Source organism: Cygnus olor, chromosome 27 (genome assembly GCF_009769625.2).
Source record: "Cygnus olor isolate bCygOlo1 chromosome 27, bCygOlo1.pri.v2, whole genome shotgun sequence".
Taxonomy (NCBI): Eukaryota; Metazoa; Chordata; class Aves; order Anseriformes; family Anatidae; genus Cygnus; species Cygnus olor.
In genome coordinates, this window is record NC_049195.1 from 87186 (window position 1) to 111726 (window position 24541).

Consider the following 24541-nt stretch of genomic DNA (forward strand, 5'->3'; position numbering starts at 1 on the left):
CACCAACCCACAAAACATTTTTATGGTGCCAGTGGGCCAAGTTGCAACCAAAGCGCCTAAATGAATTTGGCAGTCTTTCTCCATGCCAAAAGTTGCAGAATAGGCATAATCTCATTGAAAGCATTACTAAAAAAAAGTTTCTGAATTTGTCTTCTGGGCAAGGGAGTTTCCCTGGTTTGTGTTTGCTAGCAGAAAAAGCTGTGAAATTGCCCCAAACTGGGACGAGAAGGGTGGCATTGCTGAAAACACGTTGGGGTGATGGCTGGGAGCAGCCAGGGCACAGCACCAAGGCTCATCCCATTTTCAGCCATGCTGTCATCCACAGGACATTAAGACGTCCTTGTTTGACATGGTGCAACGTTCACCCGTGTCACTACTCCCACCCTGAAAATATTCCAGATTTAGGCTGTTGATGTGATCGGCTGGGCACCGGAGGAAGAGGGTGGGAGGAAGGAGGCATCTGCACTGACTAAATCCACTTGTAATCTCACAGGGCAGCAAGCAAAACAAACGGTGGCAGGACCTGTTGCATGGACTGGCAGCTGAGGTGGGTACAACTTCAGCCACTTCGGAGGTGGCTGCAGGGCCATCAGCCACGCTGCACCTTGCGAGGTGCAAACAGGAGGGCCCCAGCCCCACGCACGGGTCCATCCACGCTCCCATTTATTTTAGCCAAGGTGCGGGCGAGCCGCCGCCATTTCAACAGGGCCCGGCCCCGTGCAGCCCTAGCAGAGACGCCAGCAAAGAGCTCGGGGCCGGGCACGCCGCCCCCGGCTTCGCACCTTCGGGGTTCGGCACCCGCGGCTCGCTTCCAGCGCGTCGCTCGGTCGCGAACCGCTTTGTACTGCCCAAACCCTCTCCTCCCGCTGCGCTCGCCCCGGCTGGGCCCCGAGAAAGACGCTCCCGGCGCCTCGCGGAGGGGCTCCGCGGGGAGCTCCTCGCCCAGCCGCCCCTCCCCGGGGCGCGGCGCTGCCGGCGGAGGGCGCGGGGGCCGCGCCACCGGAGCTCCATCCCGGCCGAGGCCGCGCGGCGGGGCGGAGGCGGGGCCCCCGCCCCCCCCCTCCCCCCCCCCCCCTCCGCGCCGGGGCGGGCGCAGCGCCGCACAAGATGGCCGCCTCGTAGCGGCAGGGGCAGCGGCGGGGCGAGGTAGGGAGCGGCCGGGGCCCGCCGAGGTCGGGGCGGGGGCGGCGCGGCTGCGGCCGGGGGGCAGCGCGGGGCGGGGGCGGGCACCCCCGCGTCGGCTGCCTCCCGCGTGGCCCCCACGTGCGTGGTCTGCCCCGGTCTCCCCCCCCCCCCCCCGTCCCCGGAAAAATAACGATTTTCTGCTTTTTATTTATTTATTTATTTTAATTATTCCCCCCCCCCCCCCCCCGAGTCCATCCGCGAGCTCGGCCGGCGGTGGCAACAAGGGCTGGGAGCTGGGGGCTGGTGTGACGTCACGCCGCCGTCACGCCGCCGGTGGCTGCTGTCAGCCCTCGCCGTGAGGGGCCGGGGGTCCGGCCTCGCCTCCCCCGCCGCGGGGCTGCCGGGGGGGGCAGGACGGAGGTGGGGAGCAAAACGTGGGTTTCCCTCCGCCGCCCCTCGGGTCATCCCGGCGCCGGCAGCAGCGCTGGCTCCGACTGGCCCCGGGGAGGTGGTGGGGTCACCATCCCTGGTGGGCTTCCAAAGACGGAGAGCTGAGCGATGTGGTTTAGCGGAGCGCTTGGTAGCGTTAGGTCAGAGGTTGGACCGGGTGGCCTTGGAGGTCTCTTCCAACCTAAGCGACGCTGTGTGATTCTGTGGCAGCAGATGCTGGTGGTGCTGGGGGACAGCCCCCAGTGGGGCTGCCCAAGCCTCCAGTCCCCGCCGGTGAGCGCCATCAGCACCATGTGCTGGGACGGTCTGCATCAGTGCCCGTGGGCACCCGGTGGGTGCTGGTGTGGTCGTGTTGTGCTGGGGAAGGAAGGGCAGCCTAGGGGCAGAGTCCTCGCAGGTGGTTGTGGTGGCCCCATAAACATCCTCAGTGCTGCCCTTTGGAACCTAATTCACTGTGACATGGCTTTTTTTTTTTTTTTTTTCCTCCTGGATTCTCTACCTGGAGCCGTTATTGCAGGTAACTAAGGGGAGAGGTGACTCAGAGGAGGAGCTGCTGGGACCTTGGGAAATCAAAATGTACACCAGCACCTCCCCTGTTAGGCATTGTTAGGTTGGGCTTTCCCAGCCCTGCCAGGTACAGGGGTGGTGGGGCATCGGCATGGTGCATCTAGGACATGTGGTTGTGCTGTGGTCTGCACCCTAAAGAGCCTTTCGTGGGCTGTCCCTGGCACACTGGGAGCAATCTTTCCCCATGGCTGGGGGTCCTGGTTCCTGGTCCCCTGCCTGCATGAGGTGGGGTTCCTGGTCCCTGTCACTGTAGCATCAGGATCCCCAGTCCCCAGCCTGCGTTTGCTGGGCTCTCTGGTCCCTAGACCCACGGCATTGAGATCCCTGCTCCCTATCCCCACAGCACTGGTGTTCCAATCCCTTTTTGATGTGTGCCAGAGTTCCCTGGTTCCCATCCCCACTGCATCAGTGTCCTTGGTCACCTGGTTGTGTGCACTGGTGTCTCCATCCCTATGGCATTGTTGTCCCTTGTTGCCTGACTCTGCATGCCAGGATCCCTGCTCGCCATTTCTGTAGCATCAGGGTCCCCGGTCCCCAGCCCTATGGCATAGAATCATTAAGGTTGGAAAAGCCCTCCAAGATCATCTGGTCCAACCATCCCCCTACCACCAATGTCACCCACTAAACCATGTTGCTAAGTGCCACGTCCAACCTTTCCTTGAACAACCCCAGGGACGGTGACTCCACCACCTTCATGGGCAGCCCGTCCCACTGCCTGACTGCTCTTTCTGAGAAGAAATGTCTCCTCATTTCCAACCAGAACCTCCCCTAGCGCAACTTGAGGCCATTCCCTCTAGTCCTGCCACTAGTTATCTGCAAGAAGAGGCTGACCCCCAGCTCCCCACAGCTTCCTTTCAGGTAGTTGGAGAGAGCAATAAGGTCTGCCCTGAGCCTCTCTTCTCCAGACTAAACAACCCCAGTTCCCTCAGGCGTCAGGGTCCCTAGTCCACTGCCCACGTGTACCGTGTACCCACGTGTACGTGTACCTCAGTCCTCCTGCCTGTGTGTGTGTGCTGAGGTCCCCCCATACCCGCAGCACCGGAATCTCCATTCCCTGCCCATGCATGCTGTGGTCCCTGTCCATTGCATCCCAGTTCCTTGTTCCTTGTGCACTTTTCTAGTGGGACAACAGTGCCAATGCTTTCTGTCATGGTCCATGCACTGTCCCCACTGCAGTCTGGGTGACTGACGGGGGCACTCCAAGTGCCACCCCTTCCGTGCCACTCTTGGGGCTCTGTTGCCTCTTTCATCTCTGCTTTGAGATTGGTGCAAGAGGGTGTCAGACCCCCCCCCTTCTTTTTTTTTTTTTTTTTTTAGAGGATAAAAGAATTTCTGTGCCCCCCCCCCCTTCCCTGGGCTAGGATCCAAGGGGAGATGAGGAGATGAAATGAAATGGGAAGAGGCTGGAGGTGAAACAACTGTGAGCGGCTCTGTCCCTGCTACACATCTGCCTGTCACGCCGGTGCCAGCACTGAGAGCCGCGCTTTCCCAGCCACAGCCCCATCCCTGCATGGGTGAGGGATGCACAGCAATGGGACCACAGGTGCATTTCTGCTGTGATGTCATAGGTGATCCTGTCCTGGCAACGATGCAGTGTGTTTGTTTGCTTCAGCTAAAATGGCAGTTCTTAGGAAAAAAAAAAAAAAAAAAGCTCTTCTGCAAATCTACTCACTGCATCTTTTTGATTAAATGAGGTTTTGCTGTCGAATGGTGGAGTTGGAGACTGGGAGCTCCCAACGCTGCAATTTCCAATGCAGCCAAATGAGGGAGAGGGGGGGTTGGGGGGAGCGGGGTGTGGGGGGGAGACCAACCCACTCCAAGCCCTCCAAACGCTGTAAAAAATTGATTGGAGCAAGTTCTAATTACTGCAGTCATCAGCGTGGAGGCTTGGGGATGCTGTGTAATGTCTGGAAGGCTCAGCTCCAGCTCACCAGGCTGCAGTGCTTGTGACTGCTGGTGGCATGGCCACAGCCACCATGGTCCCCAGAGCAGCTCGTCACTCCCGTATGGGCAGAGGGAGCAGGAAGCCGTAGGCCAACACAAATCCTGTGCCAGAAGGCAATGGGGTGCAGGAGGAGGTCGAGAGGCAAGAGGGCAAAATGCTTTAAAGACCCCAAGCCTCTTCGAAGCCCCGTCTGGCATTGCAATTAGAGCGCTTGCATTTAAAGCCTCTGCATTTAAATTTGTTGCAATCAAACCTATCACAATTAAAGCCATCGCGGTGGGAGAGTGGGGCTAACTCTCCTCTTGACAGATGCATGCACAGAGGCACCTGCTGCCCCTTTCTTGCCTGTCCCCAGGCTCCTCGCCTGCAGCCTCAGCCTCTCCGAGCCGCTGGCAGACGGTGCTCCCGGCCAGAGCACGCTGCCTGCCCGCACATGGCTTTTTTTAGGTTTACAAACATTACAGCCCCGTGCACACGTTGCTTTCCCCCTCCCTTCCCGTGAGTCATCAGCACCGTCACCAGCGCCAGGGAGCGCAGGCCAGTGAATCTGGAGGCGGCGTCTGCGCTTCCCCCTTGGTGCTGATGACCCCAGCAGAGGAAAAAAAAATAGAAATTTGGTATTTTTTTCCCTTCCCTTTTTCGGTGGTGGAAAAGGATGACCAAGATGAGGAAAGCTCAGTGGCGGCTGTGATGCCACATCTGTTTACCCCCACTTAGGCATCATCCGCGATGGGGTGTTTTTGAAGAGGATGGCAGCCCCAGCCTCCAGATCATGGGACTGCACACGTGCAATGCCAAACCTTGTGATTTTGGACCTGGGCAAAGTTTCTCCCAGCTGAAATGCGAGTGCTGGTGTCACCTGCCTGGCTGTGGTCAGAGCCACATGTTCTGCCTGTCGTGGGACAGAGTGTTGGCCGCTCCAACAGCGTGCACAGAGATGCTGGAGCCCCCGCAGCTGAGCTCATTGCTGGCTGATGTGGCAGTGGTGACTCAGCAGTGTCGGTGCTGACTCAGCAGCACTGCAGACCCCAGGAGGCAGCCGGGGTGGGAGGGGGCTGACATTTTTTGGTAGGAAAAAAGGGGCTTTTGTGCAGCATGCTGCAAAAGAGTTGTGCCAGTGCTGATCGGGAGCGGACAGAAAGAACGTGATGCAAATGCGTTCTTGTATGGAGAGGCTGCGCTTCAGGGTGCTTCTCCACTCCTGCTTGCCTTTCACAAGTGATCTTGCTTCAACATTGCTTTTAGGAGAGATACGTCGGGTCTGACTCTGAGCACATGCCTGAGCCCATACATAGGGCAGAGAAGGGGCTCAGTCTGCTAGACCCTAATTAACCTTTTGGTGGGAGGTTTTATTCCTTCCCCTGTCTGGGGACTCATCTGTGCAGTGGTGCTGGCTCCCGTCCGCCATGCTGGGGTGAGTATGGGGAAATACTACTCGTCAGCCTTGGCTAGGGAGGATGGTTTGTGAAGGGATGTGGCCATCGTGATGTCCCCTTTGGGGGTGGCAGCTGCCCTGCACTACTGGGCTTTGCTTTGGCTGTGTGCGCTACAGGGGTTGGAGCCAAACAGGAAAACGCAGAGCCTCTTTCTGTGCTTCCACCCCATGCTTTCAAGAAGGAGGATTTCAGCCTGAAGCTGGGGCGGGTGGTGAAAGGGGAAGCGGCTGTCCCCGTGTCCCCGCACCAGCAGGCGGAGCAGGATGCGACCCCAAGAGGCTCTTCCTGGACGTGACTTGGTCCCCGTCACATCCGCTCCAGGGTTTCGGGACCCCCCTGGCCCCAGTGGGGCACCCAGGGCAGCCTCGGTGTCATTTCAGGGTGAGTCACAGGGGCTGGAGAAGTGGCTTGAAGGAAGCGGGGCACTGCAGATGCACTGCGCTGGGTGATGCCGAGCCTGCCCCAGACTCAGTTTCTCCCCAGGTACTTTTCCCCGTCGGGGACTGGTCGCAGCAGTGAAACCGGCTGGTGGAGCCGGCGCTTTCCCTGCGCCCAGACTGGGCAGGGCCAGGCTCCCACTCGTCTCCTGGCTCCTGCCCGCCAGCCATCAACGCTGCCGACATGTTTGAGCTTGCCACACACATGTTCCTCCTCCTCCTCCTCCTCCTCCTTCTCCTCCTCCTCCTCTTCCTCCTCTGCTGAAAGCTCAGGCTGCTGACTGGTTTCACGGAGCAAGGAGCAGGGCCGGGGCTGTGCATCCCCCAGGTACGGTGGGACAGGGTGGGATATGGGGAGCCAAGCGCCAACAGCACAGTGCAGGACCCCCTGCTCCAAACAGCCTGCAGAGCCCTGACAATATGGGTGCAGGGCAGCTTCGCACTGAGACTACCAGTTCTTGAAAGCTGGCCAGTTTCTGCACCCTGCTTGCAATGCAAAGTAATTGGGCAAGGGGGAAATTTCCCCACTGGGTTGTTGGTGGTAGGGCGTGGGAGGGCACTGATCCCCGTCCTGCCACAGACAGTGGCACTGATGAACGGCAGCAAAAAGTCACCCAGCCCCACGTGGGTGGCTTGGGTGGGATGGCAAAGTGCTGTTAGCATGGGCAAGACACTCAGCTGGGCCCAAGGCACTTCTGCGTTTCTGCTTACCCCTTCCCCTTCCCTCTTCCCCTTTCCCTTCCCTATTGGAGCACTGCTTGCCGCCAGCCAGCGTTTTGGCATTGCCTGGCCAGACCCGGTGCCAATCTGGTAGCTGAACGCCTGCACGAGAGGAGTCAGCTGTGTTGGAGCAAAGATGCTCCAAGAAACAAAAATAGCGCTGTTTTTTTTTTTTTTCCCTCTTTTTCTCTTTAAAGAGCTCTTCTCCCCTCCCTCCCTCCCCGCCGGCCAGAGCAGCCTGACGCAGCCTGGCAAACCATTCCCCCTCCCTTTGCCATATGCTTGCTCCTGGCTCAAGGCTGTGATGGGAACGCTAGCCATGGCTTAACCCTGCAGCTCCTGGAAAGCTGATATGCTGCTGTGCCAAGCATCCTTGCGGTGGGGCCGAGCATCCTGTCCTGGGGCTGAGCATCCCACACCGTTATATCAGGGCTTGGTGCCACGCTGCAGGTGTCCCCCGTTGCCTGGCTGGAGTGGGACCCTGGGCTGCTTGCGTGCAGGGGTATGAATTTTCCATCCCAGCTTTGAAAGGCATCCAGGGTGGATTAACAACAGATGTTGGCGTGCAGCCATTCCTGGTTGGGGTGATTTTGGAGGAGCTGCTGCATCCGAGCAATCACCTCTCCCTTGCTCCACACATTAAGGATGCTGCAGCTGGGCAGCTCCTGCTCCAAAATAGCCACTTTTTCACATCTTTCCCTTTTGCTTTGGAAGGCCATGGTGCTTTCCCATTGGTCATAGTTTGGCTCAGCTGGGAAAACCCTTTTCCTGGAGCCCCAACGGGGAGGATGGGGAAATTTCCACGTGGAAAAAAATCCCCCATCTCCATTGCAAGCTCCTGAAGCCGATGCAGCAGGAGCCAGGAGTGAATATATTGCATTGATTTGGCTTTTTCCCCCTGTGAGATGGAGAAGGGGGGGAACGGTTGTCCCTGTGCCATCTAGAGCAGGATTGCGGCTCTGGGGGTTCCCAAGGGGATCATACAAAGCAGGGATGGGCTCTAATGTGGCTTCCTGTGGCACAAATCAGCCCCGTGCCCCCAGCCTCGGCGCAGCTCTGGCTTTCCTCTGGGCTAAATGAGGACAGGAGTGAGCAGCTCAAACCCAGCGCTGGGGTCAGACGGGGCCATGGAAACAGCTTGGAAAACAAGCAAGCCGGTGCTGGGAGTACGCCGGGAGGGGCTCCCACGGGCACAGCACGGCTCTGTGAGCTCGCCAATTTGCTTTTCCTGGGAGTGTTGCATCCGCTTAGGGCATCCACGCCACTGGGCTCCTCTCCAGCATCCCCCACTGGTAGCACGGTGGCATTCAGTGACTTTCTGCGTCCGGCAGAGCAGCACAGGTCTCCAGCAAGTCTCTCCCCAGGGTGTAACTTCAGCAGCATGCCCTTCCCTGAGGGTGCTCGTGGGTCTGCAGCTGTGCCATGCAAACAGAGGAAAGCCCTTTAGTGACAGCAGCCATGTGCTTTGTTATTGTAGGGTTGCCTGCGCTCAGGGATGCTCACCCACCCTGGGCTTCACCATCACATGGGGGCCCCCACGGTGCCCCTGAGCCCAGAGGATCCCAGGGCTGGCTGCCAGTGGAGGAAAACCATGAGCGCAGCACAGGGCTGGCAGCCAAGCAGCCGCCTGCCTCTTGGCCGGCCCTGGCTGCTGTCTCTTGGCGGCTCCCACTGACCTCCCAAAAACCCCGCTGTGCCCTGGCTGATGGTGATTTCAGTGTTGCATTTCCCCCCTGCACTGATGCACCCTTGGCATCCAGGTCACCCACATCTCCATCTCCTAAATCCTCCACTTACAATAGAGTAATTTGCAGTGGGACGAAGCAAAGCGTGCACTGAGCTGCTCCAGTCTCTCCCCAACTAAGCCCAGCCCTTGCAAAATACGTTGAGGCAAGGGGGATTTAATAAATACCCAAAATATCCATATAGAGGATTACTACTTCAGCACAAATTCAGGGGTTGGATGGGCCCTATGGATGTTTTTCAAGCGCAAGGGATTTAAAACCGGTTCTTTGCCTGTTGTTGGGTTGTTGTTTTTTTCCTAAACATGTGGTTTGGAGGTGGCAGCGCGTGATTTAGGACAAGCAGGAACATGGCAGGAAGGCCTGCCTGCTTGTTTGGGGTGCTTTCATTTAATTTTTCTTATAAGGCCGTGGGGATGTTTAAAATAATATTTTGAAAAAGAGGGAGGATTAAAAAAAAAAAATAAAGAAGAAGGAGAAAAAGCAGTTTTGAAGCAGCTCTGGCTTTGCCAGGGCAGGCAGGATAGGTAGAGGGATCGCTGTCTGTCCCTCCGGACAGGCAGATCCTGGCTTGTCCCCTGAGATGGCTGGGGTGGCAGGGTGATGGGGCAGCACCATCCAACTGTGGACAGATGTTGCCTGTGACATTCCCTGCTGGGACAGATCCTGCCAACATGTGCCAAATCTGCCCTGGGATGGCTATGCTTCTGTCCCGCACAGTGGCTATAGCACTGCACCTGGTCACCTTGTCCCTGTAAGAAGTTGCTGGATATATGGGGCTGTTGGGTGTATAGGGTTGCTGCATGTATATATATATATAAATATTTTTTTTTTTTTGCAAGACATACAGATTTGCAGGATGTATAGGGCTGCTGGATGTGTAGGCTTGTCGGATATGTAAGTCTGCTGGATATATAGCTTTCTGGATATAACAAGTTGCTGGATATATAGGGTTGCCTGATATATAGGGGTGGAGGTCACATAGGGCTGCAAGACCTGTAGTGTTGCTGAATATATAGGGTTGCAGGTTATACAGGTCCACAGATTGTATAGGTTGTTGAATATGTTGAACAATTCGCCGTACGTATAAGGTTGCTGGATGTGTAGGGTTGCCAGATATAAAGGTCTGCTGGATATGCATATTGCTGGATATAACAATTTGCTGAATATACAAGGTTGCAGGATACATGGGAGTGCTGGATGTAAAAGGTTGCTGATCACATCGTGTCACTTGATATATAGGGGGCTGCAGGGTCGATAGGGCTGCAGGACCTATAAGATGGCTGGATATACAGGGCTGAAGGATGTGCAGGGCTGCAGGATATACATAGATTGCTGAATGTATGGGTGACTGCATGTGTTGGGCTGCAGGATCTCTAGAGGGGCTGGAGGGGTGGGACCCCCCCCTACCAAGGCACCCTTTGGGCCCAGGCCAAGATGTCGGGGTGCTTTCGGGCGAACGCGCAGCCCTCCGCCATCCGTCCGTCCGTCCGTCCGTACGTGCGCGCGGCGCTGGGGCTAATGGCTCCTCCAGCTGTTTGCAGGGGGCGGGGAGGGCTGGGGCGGCTGAGGCTGAAAAACTCGTTGCGCCTTCCCTCCCTGGTGCCATCGCTGCTGCCGGCCTCACCGCCCGCCCCGCAGACGTAAGTGCCTTGTGCCCCGGCCGTGCCAGCCCTGCTCGCCGGCACCGTGCCCCCGCGGCGCGGGTACCGATGGCTGCAGACCAGTCCTAGGGAGCACAGCCCAGGCTGGAAAGCATCCAAGCAGGGCTCTGTGTGTGTTGTGTGGTGTGGTTGCCGCTGCTTTTTGTTGTTGTTGTTTTCTTCCCCCCCCCCCCCCCCCTCCGTTGAAGGCATTTAAAACAGAAGGAAAAAATTAAAAAAGGGGGAAAAACAAAACAAAACAAAAGATAATTATTTTCTTCCTCAAAGGGGTTTTCCCCCTTTTACAAAACACCGAGGATCCAAGACGGACTGTGCAGTAGCCAAACAACTGAGCTAATCTGAACCAAAAGGCTTGCTTTTCTCTTTATTTTAATCCCCCCCCTCCCCCCCCAGCTTTTATTATTTCCCGGGGCAGGCGGATGGAGGTTTGGGCAGGCATTGCTTTCCGTGGGGAAGTGGGCAGTGTGGCAGAGGAATAGGTGCAAACAGCGCTGATGAATGGATGGATTTCCTCGTCTGCTGCTGGAGTGAGTTGGGGCTGGGTTGTTGTTGGTGGTTTTCGGGATGAAAATCCCATGGGGCCATAAATGCAGCTCCCACTGTGCTTGCCCTCCACCCTGGTGGCGCTGGGAACAAAAGGAGCCGTGTGGGAGAGCCAGGAAAAAAAATGTATTTTTTCCCCATGGATTTGGGGATGGTGGCAGCTCTTGGATTAACCCTTTGGGAGCACCACAGGATGCAGCACTGGCTCAGCGCTGACAGGATGGGTTTTGCCATGCATTTGCAGGATGAACTTTTTTTCCTGCATCCCCAGCCTGATTCAAGAACCTGATTTATTGGATGGAGCAGTGTAGTGGCAGGGACAGTGTGAGGGCAGCCCAAGCTGCTGTCCCATCCTGACCCAGTGGCTTTGCTGTGGTGTTTACACCAAGGGGTATGAGCGTCCTGCCAGCTTTGGGGCAGGTGGAGGTGATGCCTGAGGGATGCATGCAGGGGGAAAAGATTCTGAAGCTCCATCTGGATGAGGGCAGGTTTGAGACAGGGCTTCCCTGTGAAACCAGTTATAGAGGAGGATTTGGCAAGGTCTGGGGATCCAGGCAGGGTGGGGAAGCTCCTTATCTCTCTTTGCGGCTGGCCCTGATGCCTTGGGAGGTTTACCCCAAGGCTGGTGCCTTCGCTCACTGATGTAGTGACGGATGTAGTGCATGGCTGGCGACAGTAGCTTCAGGGACATCCACATTTGGGGTGCATTAGAAGCGTCCCCAGCTGTTTTCTGGGGCTTCCCGTGCCCACATCCACCTGGTACCCCCAGAAAACCCTTGGGGCCAACGTTCGCTCCACGCCCAGAGCTAAACAGGTTTTACACCATTTCTGCGGGCTGGCGTCACCAGGGACGCTTCAGGGCATGAGCGTTCCCGCTTTGAGGGGGTTTCATAACATTTTCTCCCTGCCACTGTGTACTGCTTGGGAAAAACCTTGGCTGGGGCGGCAGCGTGGGAAGGACGGACAAGGCTGTGTCTTCCTCGCACCATGTTACTTGGCACGGGGCGTGGAGGCAGCATGTCCCCACCCTGCAAATGAGCAGCAATGCATTTGCTCCCTGACCTGACGGACCGGTCCCTTTGCTCATGGCTCCAAGCTCCAAGTCCCCATCACCAGCGAGGAGACGGCACTAGAGCCCCTTGAAAGCAGTGGCAGCCTGGGGGTATGCCCCATGCCAAGAGAGGGGCAGCACCAATTTGCACTCACACTGTGCTGGTTTGTGCTGCCCATGAGTTTTGCCCCCCAGGTTTTCTCCCTGGGGGGGATTTTTGGGGCAGCGAAGTCTTGAATCGTGCAGGGAGTGGTTGCTCTTTGGTTTTGCTGCAGTCAGCAGTGTTCTTATCTGTGTCGAAACCAGCCATGCTTACGCGCACATGTTGCTCTTCATCTCTCCCTGTAGACTGCTCATGTGAAAGCTACAGGGCTGGCATTGGAAGGGTTAAACGAAGCTCCTCACCACTGACAGCTTGTTCACACACCAGAGCTGTACTTTGGGGTCTCCTGGAGCATCAGGGCTGTAGGTCCTTCCTGTGGAGCCAGTGCTGGAGGCAAGAAGTTCTGCCTGAAGCCTTTGCTTAGTTTGTCCATTTTTTTTTCCTAGTGAGCTTTGCTGTATTTTTAACTTACAGGAAGCTTTCCCGTTACCAGCAAACTGCTAAACGTACTGCACCCAGTCCTCCCTGGCATTAACTGAGGGGGGAGAAACCACCAAGTGCAGAAATGCCTCCCTGCTTCTTGCAAAGCCCTTGTAGGGTCTTAACCAGGATGTGTGAGCCCTGGCACCAGGAAGATGGGCTCCCTGGATGTGGCTGGTTTGTCTCCGGGTGGGCATCTCTGACAGGTGGCACAGGGGTGGTTTTCTGGATGCTGGTGCTGTTGCTCCATGTTGCTGGGGTCTGGCCAGCTGTGCTGACATGGGTTTGGGTTATTCGAGGTGAAATCATCCCCATGCTGCCCCTGCCGCTGGCACAGACAACTTGGCGGCTTCTTTCTGTGGCGGAGGACGGCTTCTCCAGGTGAAACGCTCCCAGACAGGATATTTGCCCAGTTTCCCCCAACCTTCTCTCCATGATGCATCCTTCAGCAGTACTCGGGCTCAGTGCCCCATTGCTAACTTCATTGCTGAGCCCTGGAGCTGCAGTGACCTTATCCAATGCTCAGTGCTACATTTGCAGGGGATGAAGGAGCTCATCCTGAGCCTGATGGTCTTTGCTCCGTCTGGATGCAAGCAGAGCAAAATGCTTTGCAACAGCTTCATCCCCACTGTAAGGAGTGGGTAAAGTGAGGTGAAGCCCCACGATCCCATGGCGCTGAGAAGGGGGTCCCAAGGAATGCATCAGCAGGGCTGGACCTCCTGAAAACAGAGCTGGGAGCGGGATGCCCTCCCATACACCCTGTCTCATCACACACTCCGCAGGTGGTGGAAATACCGAAACATCCCATGAGCAATTTTGAAACTGGGTGGCGGGTGGTGGGAGACGTGGGTGGCATGGGGCCGGGAGGGGTGCGTGGGGGGTGAAAAGAGGCGGCTGCATTTCAAGCTGTGGGGCTCTGTGGTAAAATGGGTGAAAGACAAAAGTTGCAGGGGTGGGAGGGGGAAATTGGGCGCATGTTGACTGTTGCAAGTGCTGCTTACAGCTCTCCACTCTCCCCATTCTCAGACAGGTTCGGGGGGCGACCCAGTTGATGGCCCCAGAAGAGGCCAAATGGAAGAAGGGCTGATTAACTATGTCGAAGAAAGAAAGCTGAATGAGGGCAACGGGCTCAGCCTGGAGAATGGGGGCCAGCCAGAGGTGGGGGGCAGCACGCTGATGGAGCCGAGCAGCTGGCTGCCTGGCCAGCCGGCCACTGCTGGCAAAGCCCATCTGGAGGATGCCAGAAACCTGGTGGCCTTCTCGGCAGTGGCTGAGGCTGTGTCCTCCTACCGGCTGCCTCCCCTGGACTCTCCCTCGCTGCTGTACAAGAAGTTTGACACCGAGATGAGCAGGGGAGGGCTGAGTGAGGTGCTGGCGCCGCAGGACGGTATGCCACGGGGAGAGGACCTGCATGCCCTCAAGGCTGCCCTTGCCTTGGCCAAGCATGGCATGAAGCCCCCCAACTGCAACTGTGATGGCCCTGAGTGCCCCGACTACCTGGAGTGGCTGGAGCAGAAGATCAAGTCGGCTCTGGGCGAGGAGCCGGTGCCGGTCTCCCCACCACCCCCTGAGAAAGGTGCTATTGTTCCCCAACCGGTGCTTGAGACCGCTGAGCCATGCCCATCGGACGGCCTCCCCTTTTCCCAAAGTGCACTGAACATCGCCAAGGAGAAGAACATCAGCCTGCAAACAGCCATTGCCATCGAAGCCCTAACGCAGCTCTCAGCCGCGCTCCCGCAACCCAGTGGTGATGGGCAACCCCCAGCCCCGCCGCCCCCTGGGCCCCTTGTCCCACCAGAGCCGGGGCCCCGCTTCCTCACGCAGCCCGGTGCCTCACCAGAGCCACTTTTTGGCACGGTGCCTCCGGCAGGGACCGGAGACCCCATGGCAGAGCTGGAGCAGCTTCTGGGAAATACTGACTACATCAAGGCAGCTTTCAAGCAGTCCGAGGCTGGCAAAGCCCCCGCAACAGTGGCGTTGAAGCCCCCCGAACGAGCGCTTGCCAAGGACGCGGCAAGCGGCCCCCGCGTGCCACCACTGCCGCAGGAGCCCAATTTGCACAAGAAGACGCAGCTGGTCCTGCAGCAGCATCTCCATCACAAGCGCAGCCTTTTCCTTGAGCAGAGCCTAGCCGTGGCCCCCCCAGAGCGGCCGCCTGGCTGGTGGGCACCCGGTGCTCTGGCTGGGCCACCCAAACCCTTTGAAAAGCAGGCCAAAGAGAAAAAGAAGAAAACGCAGCCCGAAAAGCCAGCCCGCAAGCAAGTGCAGATCAAGAAGCCCAAGCAGAAAGACTCACAGCCGCTCTTCCTGCCCCTTTGGCAAATCAGCCTGGAGGGGTTTCGGGCACCTGCTGAGCCCCCAGCTGAAGAGATGCAAACCGAGCCGCCACCACCTGCCTTCCCGCTCCAGCAGTCTCTTGCACTACCCCTGCCCACCACTCCCAATTCTCAGGAAAGGGGTGCCCCTGGGGGGGGCCCCCAAAGCCACCTGCCGATGACACCGAGCTCGTCTGGCTCAGAAGAAGCGCTGTCTGCCCCACCAGCCCCCATTGTAGTGGATGACAAGCTGGAAGAGCTCATCCGGCAGTTTGAGGCTGAATTTGGGGAGAACTTCAACCTGCAGCCTCCTGGGACAGCTGAGCTGCGGGGGGGTCCGGCACCAGCCTCACAAGTGCCCCCCACTGCCAGCACCACCACCTTGGCCTCTGGCAGCTCTCCCCAACCTGTCTCCAAAAGCTTTTCACTTTCACCAGGGAAGGGACCGCTTTTGGAGCATACCTTTTCTGCACGGTCCCCCAAGCAGATCAAAATTGAGTCTTCTGGTGCTATCACCGTGGTGTCAACCACGTGCTTTTACTCTGAGGAGAGCCAAAACACTGATGAGGCAGAGGGGACACCCACCAAGGATGAGGTGCCACTGACGCCAACCCTCAGCGGTTTCCTGGAGTCACCACTGAAATACCTGGACACGCCAACCAAGAGCCTGTTGGACACCCCAGCCAAGCGCGCACAGGCAGAGTTCCCCACTTGTGACTGTGTCGGTGAGCAAGCAGCTGTGCTGGGGGGCTTGGGGCAATGGCAAGCATGGTTCAAGCTGTCCAGAGTGGGATTTGGGGTTTGCAGGGTGGGATTCCCCTGGATAGGTAACAGAGTGATGCCACAATGCCAGGAAAACAGTGGGTTTTTTTGTTAAGGGTTGGGGATGTCACTCTTTTTGGCTTTGTGCTTGTTCCTGCTCCTGTTTTGCACCACCTGTTTTGTCCTAGGATCAACATACCCACACAGACAGTATCTTGGGGTCCAAATTTGAAAAAAAAACGCACCAAGATTTGCTCCTGGGTTTGCTCCCAAATGGGAGATGGGTATTTTGGTCTCAACAGTATCTGTGATTGGGGAGGACTGAGACTGCTTTGCAGCTTTGTGTGGATTTTGTTTTTACAGCAAAACCCCGAGGCTGCAGAGACCTCATGCGTTGGTTGTGGGGTACGTTTGGTCTTTCTCTTCTTCTCTCTTATTTTTATGGTGAGGTGGCCAAAGCCAAGTGAGCGTGGCATTACTGTGGTGGTGTCTGACTTGGTTGTGCTGGCGCAGGCTGGAAGAGCAGCAAAACCAAAGCCTTGTTGATTTTACCTGTGCTTAGTCGCTCAGCTAAATCCCATAAAGGGGCACATGCTTGCCCCAGCACCACCAACCTGCCTAGAACCTTGCCTTGTTCTTACTGCTATTTTAAGCTGAATTAGCTGGAGTGGGTTACTCAAAATAAGAGCGTCTCTTCTTGGCTTGTGCTGTTTTAGGGGCCATATTTGCCGCCAGGACGCTGTTTCTTTCGGTTGCTGTCCCTGCCAGGATGTGTTGAAAGACACAAAACTCTGGGTTTGGTGTTGTTTTTTTTTTTTTTTTTTTTTGCTGGCATTTGTTAGACTTTGCAGGAAGTGTTGGAGAGTTCCCGCTTGGTCTCTGCAGTCCATCTCCTTCCACTGTCCCCTTCTCCACAAGTGCAGGGAGCTGGATCTTCTCCCTCCAAATTTAAACTGGGAGGAGCAAGGCAAGGATTTGGGGTCAGTGAGTGCGGGAAAACCAAGCCCCTGTGCTACTGAGAGAGGTGGCCTCGGGCCAAGCACAAGCTGCACTTTATTAGCGAGGCATATGATTATTTATTTATTTGCTTGTAAATGGCAGCAGTAATTAGCCCAAATGACACTGAGCAAATGAAAGGCTTTTCTGGAGCTGCTCAAACTTAACTTGGAGTTTTACTTCCATTGCCAGGAAATGTTTGCGTTGCTTTTCTTTTTCAGTGTGGTTTAGAGGTCTGGGGGGTGGGGGGGATTTCCCGCCTCTACCTTTCCCCATTTTCTCAAGGAAAAGCTGTGAGAGAAAGCAATTAAGTAGGAGTCGGGGCTTGGTGCTTTATTAGGTGTCTGTGCTGTTAGACACTGTAATAAAATCAGCTTTCGCTGCGTGTCCTGTATTGATCTCTGTCTGGACAGCTGCAGCCCAGCTGAGCCCTGCTTTCTCCTAGCCCTGGCGCCAAGCCAGTTAGACATGACAGGAATGAAAATCATGGGGCTGAGAGCCAAGGGATGGAAAGACAGACCAGCCCCAGCCCGCCGTGCCGGATGCATCTGACCCAGTGGTGCTGGAGCATCCCTGTGCTCTGGGGACTGACCCTTGTGCTGCTGCAGCTGCCCGGAGCATCCTTTAGTTCCCCATCTGGCACCTCCATGCCCTAAAAGCCCTGAGGGGGTTTGCTGCTGGGGCTATGTTGCTTGCGGGCTGTAGCCCAAGCATCCTTCTGCGGTAGTGTGAGCTTGCTTCTGCCTCTCCCCTGTTGAGCAGCTCCTGCCTTGCACAGGCTCAGCCAACTCAGAGCATCCCCACATCCTCCAGGCAGTCCAGACAGCAGGCGGCAGCAGTTTTCAGCCCTAAAATTACCTTGGGGTGGTTTCGATAGCATCCGGCTGGTCCAGTTGCAGTGTGCGGGGCCAGGTGGGTGAACATCATGGGAGCAGGTGGGCAGTGAGCAGAGAGGGTCCGAGGGTTTGTGTGCCGAAGTGGCCGCTGCAGCTCATCACTTCTCTTCAGAACGCAGCGTGCTCGGGTGGCCCAAGCAAATCCCCCGTGCCAGGGGGCAGCAGGGAGAGACGTGGTGGTGGGAAACACCTGGGCAATTAAGTGGTTTGCCCTACAAGGCTTCAAAAATCAGATCATGTTGAAATCCTGCCACCATTTCAGCCCTCCCGTGTGTGATGAAACCTCCCTCCTGCCTGTCCTCCCTCCCCACATGTCTCAGCCCCTGCTGCAGGGAAAACCCTGCATGGTGGAAAGCTCGGCTCCTTTGCCTGCTTTGAAAGAAGGGTCAGAAATGGAGACTCACTCCTCTCTCATTAAAAACAAGTTTATCCATTAACTATGCAGGATTCTTGTAGTTTTTGGCCTCTCTCAGGGCTTCACCCCTCGCTGTTGTATGCATTAGCTCAAGTTGCTCCTTGCTGGGGGATGGAGCATAACTGGGGCTGTCCCCAAATGGGTTTTGCAGTGATTTTCACCCCAAAAGGAAGGACCCCATTGTCCTCCTCTTCTGCTGCAGAAGCACCTATAAGGAGGAGGAGTATGGAGGTTTTGGCACCAGTGCTTGCCAACATCGCGGGCTGCCTTGGGGGTGCAGAGGAGCTATAAATCCAGACTAAAACTTCCCCAGTCCTAAAACACTCAATGCCATATATTGCAATTGCAAGCAAGGGTGCCTGCTTAGGCTCCCTTAGTGGGGAAATGCTTGATTTTTGGTGCAGAAGTGCTTCATATGAGTGAATTTGGCATCCATGGGGTCAGAGCGCCCTGTGGACATGCAAACCCCAAAATCTCTGTCTCCCCCTCCCCCTCCCCTCTTCCCTTTTCCTGCAGAGCAAATTGTGGAGAAGGATGAGGGGCCGTACTACACCCACCTGGGCTCGGGGCCCACTGTGGCATCCATCCGGGAGCTGATGGAGGAGCGGTAAGGGCCCCGTCCCACCCCAACCCCTTGCAGACAAAGGGGAGCTCTGATGTTGAGGACCCGGAGCCATCAGAGAGGGCTTTGGGGGTTTCCTGAGGGCAAGGGGAGGGCTCGAGAAGGTGTGTGGGGCCTTGTGAGGGTGCATGGGGCTCTGTGGGCACACATGTGTCCTCATGAGGTCATGTGCATGCTTGTAGGTGCTGGTGGGAGCCCGTGTAGGCATGTGGGTACTCATGACGGTAGGAGTCCCCTTGGTGGATTACATGGGGGTGAGCAGGGCCTGTGAGGTTGCATGTGGCCCTGTGAGTGCCTCTTGGTCCTCGCCAGGGTGTGTGCAGCTAATGTGCGTCTCCCTGGCAGGTACGGTGAGAAGGGCAAGGCCATCCGCATTGAGAAGGTCATCTACACTGGGAAGGAGGGGAAGAGCTCCCGGGGCTGCCCCATCGCCAAGTGGGTGAGTGCCTATGGCCCCTAGGCCTCCTCAAGGCACCAGTGTAGCAGAAGGGGTGCCTGGATGGCACCACCTAATGTTGTCTTAGGGGTCCCTGGGCCTGTGCGTCACACTTCATCAGTGCCACTAAATCAAATCCATGTCTGGGGGACTGTTAAAAAAAAAGAGGAGTTTTTTAAAGCCATTACTACTTGTCCTATCACTACACTCACTGTTTCTCCCTTTCTGTCCCCTCTCTGCCTGGGGACAAGGAGGTCCCCCCTGGTGGTGGCCATGGGAGGCCAGGGCAGGATGCTCGAGCTGCAGCAGCCAAAGAGAAAGGAAAAGCTGCAGCCACCCCCAGGAAAACTCTGCAGGGCTTCCCGCACTTGCCCAGTGGCACGCACTGAATGGCACATCCTCAGGGTCAGGCTGGCAGCATGTCCCCCTGGCACCCCAAAACCCATGGGGAGGATGTAACCATGGGAGCACTCACAGCTCTGCTGCCCAAATCCCTGAGGGATGATACAAAGGTAGCTGGCACCCACTTTTGGGGGCCTTCTTGCCCCCCATCCTGGGAAACATATCCTCTCAGGGCAGTCTGATTCGGCCTGGCTGTTTTCCAGGTGATCCGGAGACACAACCAAGAGGAGAAGCTGCTGTGCTTGGTGCGTCACCGGGCCGGCCACCACTGCCAGAATGCCGTAATCATCATCTTGATCCTGGCCTGGGAGGGCATTCCCCGCACTCTGGGTGACACACTATACCAGGAGCTCACTGACACCCTCACCAAGTATGGCAACCCCACCAGCCGTCGCTGCGGCTTGAACGATGAGTAAGTGCCACCATGCCGGCTTGGGGAAGTGGGTGGAATGGCGACAGAGGTGTCCCTCCCCTATTTCTAAAACCAGTGGAGGAACTGCCTACACTCCACCCAGGCTCGTGTCGCGTTCCCAGAAGGGGCTGCCCTCACTGTGCCAGCAGCTGACGCTCCTTCTCAATGTCCCTCCTGCAGCCGGACTTGTGCGTGCCAAGGCAAAGACCCCAATACCTGCGGCGCTTCCTTCTCCTTCGGCTGCTCTTGGAGCATGTATTTTAATGGCTGCAAATATGCCCGAAGCAAAACTCCGCGGAAATTCAGGCTGGTGGGGGACAATCCCAAAGAGGTGGGTGACACAGGCATAGTGGAGCAGTAGTGGAGGGTAGGGAGAGCGGGTTCCTTTTAACCCTGGCTCCAAATTTGGCAAGGAGAAAGCATGAAAACAGGGTACCTTGTGGTATTTTTGATGAAATTGTGGGGAAAAGAAAGTCAGTCTGACCTGGTAAGGCTCTCACTGACGTCCCAGGACTTTGCTGCCAAGAGCCGTTACAGGGTGACACAAATGGGGTCTCCCTAGAAACCCCAGGGAGATGGCAGAGGGCTCTTGGGCTGAGCAAGCAAAAGCACAAGAGACTTTGGTTGGAGGTTGAACAGCCAAGATGTCACCGGAAATTTGGGCTGTGCTCTTTACGTGATGGCAGACGTAGCAGAAAGAGTTGGACACAAGGTGGTGTACAGGGGCTCCACCCCTAATTGCATCCCCACTGCTGAAACCCTTGAGTGATGTCCTCCTGTGCATCAATGCTTTCTCTTCCCTCTTGTAGGAAGAGCTGCTCCGGAAAAGCTTTCAGGATTTGGCCACTGAGGTTGCTCCACTTTACAAAAGGCTGGCACCACAGGCCTACCAAAACCAGGTATCTGGCCACTTACTCATCCTCTTGTGGTCTCCACAACCTGTCAGTCATCAGAAACAGGAGTGGGGTGGTGGTGCACAGATTTCAGGCAACTGGAGCCCTTTCCTTCTTTCTCTAGGTTACCAACGAGGATGTCGCAATAGATTGCCGGCTGGGCTTGAAGGAGGGGAGGCCATTTTCAGGGGTGACAGCATGCATGGACTTCTGTGCTCATGCTCACAAAGATCAGCATAACCTCTACAATGGCTGCACAGTGGTAAGCAGGCGCTGGCATTGGTTTTCGGGATGGTTCCCCATTCATTGCTGCCTTTTTGAGCTGCTCGACATCCAGCTGGACCCCGCAGGGAGTGCTTCGGAGTGGAGATATCTGAGCCTCTGTCACCCCCCTTCCTAACTGCATGATTCTGGTGGCTGGTCGTCGGTGTTTGCACTCATGGAGCAATGCCCTTTTTGATGCTGAAATTGCTTAAGAAAGCAGAAAGGACCCTCAAATGAAAACACTCACATCTGTGGGGTGCTGAAGCTATCCCTGCTAGATGAAAGCAAAGCACTAATCAGAACTGTGTGTTTGCTCTTGTCTGACCCAAACCCCATGGGAGGTTTCCAATCAGCATCTGGGGAGTGGTGTGGGCTGGGGGGGGTGCACCAGTGGAAGCCTGGGAAGCCATCAGGCTGGTATGGATTTGTGTTGAGGAGGGGATTTTGCCCTTGTCCCCCCTTGGGCTGCATTCATTAGCATCTCAAGGGTTTGGCAGTCCTGGACACTCATGGCACCCTGCGCTCCCCCCAGGTCTGCACGCTGACAAAAGAAGACAATCGCGTGGTAGGGAAGATCCCCGAAGATGAACAGCTGCACGTCCTCCCCCTCTACAAGATGTCCAGCACAGACGAGTTTGGCAGCGAGGAGAACCAAAACGCAAAGGTGGGCAGCGGGGCCATCCAGGTGCTCACATCTTTCCCCCGTGAGGTCCGCAAGCTACCTGAACCTGCCAAGTCCTGTCGGCAGAGGCAGCTGGAGGCAAAGAAAGCTGCCGCAGAGAAGAAGAAGCTGCAGAAAGAGAAGCTGATGACACCAGAGAAGATCAAGCAGGAAGCGCTCGAACTTCCCACACTCCAACAAAATGCAGGTAATGGGAACAGAGCTGAGGTCCCATGGCCCTAAGCTGTCCAGAAAGCATGTGAGGGGATGTTCCCCTGTGGCTTCTGGGGGGTAGTGGTTGGAGGCTTTCTTGGGCCAGAGGTTGCATGAGCGGCACTGAGTGCGGGCTGGCATTACTGGCTCATACTGTGGTGCCTGCATTTGCACCATGGCTTTTGGGGTACCTGCACTCTTGCTGCAGCTCAGCTCATGGGTATGAATTGCTGCCAGCACACTGAGTGATGCTAGTTGCAGCTGAGCTCTGTGCTTGGCCAGCAAGCCCATTGGTGTTGGATTTTTGAGACTGACTTATTTTTCTGGGGCCTGGGGTCCTTGGTCCCTGCTGATGGCCTCCTCGGCCAGCTGGTCACAGTGGCTGTGTGTGCTGTGCCCGCAGGTATGGCGTTGAAAAGTGGGATCCCCCCACAGCCGCTGAAACCTTCCATCAAGGTGGAGCCGCAGAGCCATTACAACGCTTTCAAGTACAACGGCAATGCGGTGGTGGAGAGCTACTCGGTGCTGGGGAGCTGCCGGCCCTCCGACCCTTACAGCATGAACAGTGTTTACTCTTACCATTCCTACTATGCACAGCCCAATCTGCCTTCTGTGAATGGGTTTCACTCAAAGTTCACGCTTCCTTCCTTCGGGTATTATGGTTTTTCCAGCAACCACGTGTTCCCCTCGCAGTTTCTGAATTATGGGGCAACTGAGAGGAGTGAGAGCTGGGTGAACAACACCTATGAGAAGAAGCCCAACATCCAGGCATTGCAGGAGAACCTCAACCACACCTACAGGAACACAGATTTCCCTGAGCCCATCCCACACAGTGTCCGGAGTAAAAACCATCACCAGCGCACCTACGAGCGGGCTAGCCGGTATGCCAGCCAGCAGAAGGCAGTGGCTGGGGTGCACAGGACTAGCACGGGCTCAGAGGAGGCACCGCCATTTGCACAGAACTGTTTTGGCAGCAGGGCCATCAAGCAGGAGCCCTTGGACCCCCCACCCAGCATTGAGCCCTTTCCCAGTGCAGCAGCGGCTGTATCCAGCACTGGCCTGGCCCTACCAGCTGTCCCTGTGCCAGCTTGTGGCGGGGGCCCAGAGCAGCATTGGAGCCCATACAAAGTGTCCCGAGGTGCATCTTCTCCCGAGAGGACTAGTACGGCAGAGAGCTCGTGGAGCAGCCTGGTGCCAGGTGCCAGCCCCGCAGGCTCAGGTGGACGAGAGAAGCTGAGCGCCTTTGATGCTGCCGTGCGCTTGCCGCTGCCAGAGAAGCAGTGGCCCGATGTCCTGTCAGGAGAAGCAGCAGCAGCATGTGGATCTAGCTTGCTGCCAAAACCATGGAGCCCCTGCAAGCTGGGCGAGGCAGTGCTGGCGAGTGCAGGCACCCCAACCCTGCGGGACAAGGGCTGGGAGCTGGGGCCGCTGGGCTTCAGCTCGGCCCTGCCAGGGCTGCCCAGCTTCCCCGAGGAACCATGGGGCTCAGCCAAGGTGGAGGAGCAGAGGACACCGGCGCCCATCCCAGGGCTGCCTGAAAAGGCGTGGGAGGCGGCAATGCGTGAGAAGGGTGCGGTGGGGTCCCGACAGGAGAAGCCGTGGGATCCTTTTGGCCTGGAGGAGGGCATCGAGGAGCTGCCAGAGAAGGTGGTGAAGGAGGAGGAAGAGGAGGAAGAAGAGGAAGAGGAGGAGGAGTGGTCAGACAGTGAGCACAACTTCCTGGATGAGAACATTGGCGGTGTGGCTGTGGCGCCTGCCCATGGCTCCATCCTCATCGAATGCGCCCGCCGTGAGCTGCACGCCACCACTCCGCTGAAGAAGCCCAATCGATGCCACCCCACCCGCATCTCCCTGGTTTTCTACCAACACAAGAACTTGAACCAGCCCAACCACGGCTTGGCACTGTGGGAGGCCAAGATGAAGCAGCTGGCTGAGCGCGCCCGTGCCCGGCAGGAGGAGGCTGCACGCCTCGGTCTCCAGCAGGACGCCAAGGCCTTTGCCAAAAAGCGCAAGTGGGGTGGCGCATTGGCAGCAGAGGCGCCCAGCAAGGAGAGGAGGGACTTGGTCCCCACGCGGCAGGCGGTGGCTATCCCCACCAACTCCGCCATCACTGTGTCCTCCTATGCCTACACCAAGGTGACAGGCCCCTACAGCCGCTGGATCTGAGGCGGAGGCAGCTGCTGCAGCCCATCTTACCTCAAAGTCAGCAGCACTGGAGCACCGGTGTTGCTTCGTGGTGCTTTCTCCTCAGGCATGGGGGAGAAGAAAAAAAAAAAAAACACAAAAAAGCAAAATAAACCCAACACATGCTTGGAAAAAATGAAACCAACTCGGGTGCAAGCCATTGGAAAGCTGCACTTGGTGAGGAGTAGGGAAAAAACAAAGGAACAATGCTCTTTGGCATTTTTTGGTAATCTAATATTTATATCTCTGTGTTTTTTTAATCTATCCTTGTGCACTGCAAGAATGGAGAGAGAAGTTTATAGCGTCCTTTCACAAAGGAGAAGTTTTTAATTCCACTTAAAACATATTTATTGGATTTTTTTTGTTTTACTCCAACAACAACGACAAAGGTGATCTTCAAAAAAGAAGCAAACATAAACAAACAACAACAAAAAAATACCCAGGAAACAACCCAAACACCAAACCAGCTTAACAAAGCAAGAGGTGAATCTCTCCAGCTCCCACGCATGGAGACTAGCAGGGATTGCATCTGAGAGTCACCTGGAAACGTGTGCTTTAACATCAGCTGGACACACTGAACATCTGATTTTATTTTTTTTCCAAGGACCTACAATACTTATTTTGCAACTCGAGGAGTTCTTTCTTACAGAGACGGGAGGCCCACTCGCAGGCAGTACGTCCTGGAATGGTGCGCTCACGTCTGGCTTTTTGCTGCTGGCGAGCTTGGCTCTGCCAGGATGGCGCTTTTCCTGGCACTGGAGACTTCAGGACACCTCTGGGCTCAGAGCACCGAGGTGAGGACGCTGC

General features: G+C 56.4%; 1 protein-coding gene across 4 annotated transcripts; it reads left to right on the plus strand.

The window, feature by feature from the left end:
- The first annotated feature begins 1078 nt into the window (after nt 1-1078).
- TET3 (tet methylcytosine dioxygenase 3) lies at nt 1079-23921 on the plus strand. Of its 4 annotated transcripts, none has more exons than XM_040538146.1 (10): nt 1079-1146; nt 13290-15303; nt 18164-18254; nt 18615-18708; nt 19311-19519; nt 19700-19850; nt 20329-20418; nt 20537-20674; nt 21209-21545; nt 21954-23921. In XM_040538146.1, exons 2-10 carry the CDS (start codon nt 13335-13337, stop codon nt 23714-23716), a joined length of 4842 nt encoding a protein of 1613 aa, XP_040394080.1. In that variant the 5' UTR covers nt 1079-1146; nt 13290-13334; the 3' UTR covers nt 23717-23921. The 4 variants fall into 4 exon arrangements, with proteins under 4 accessions (XP_040394080.1, XP_040394081.1, XP_040394079.1 ...); XM_040538147.1 differs by lacking the exon at nt 1079-1146 and adding an exon at nt 6219-6288; XM_040538145.1 differs by lacking the exon at nt 1079-1146 and adding an exon at nt 9685-10065.
- Nucleotides 23922-24541: the final 620 nt, after the last annotated feature.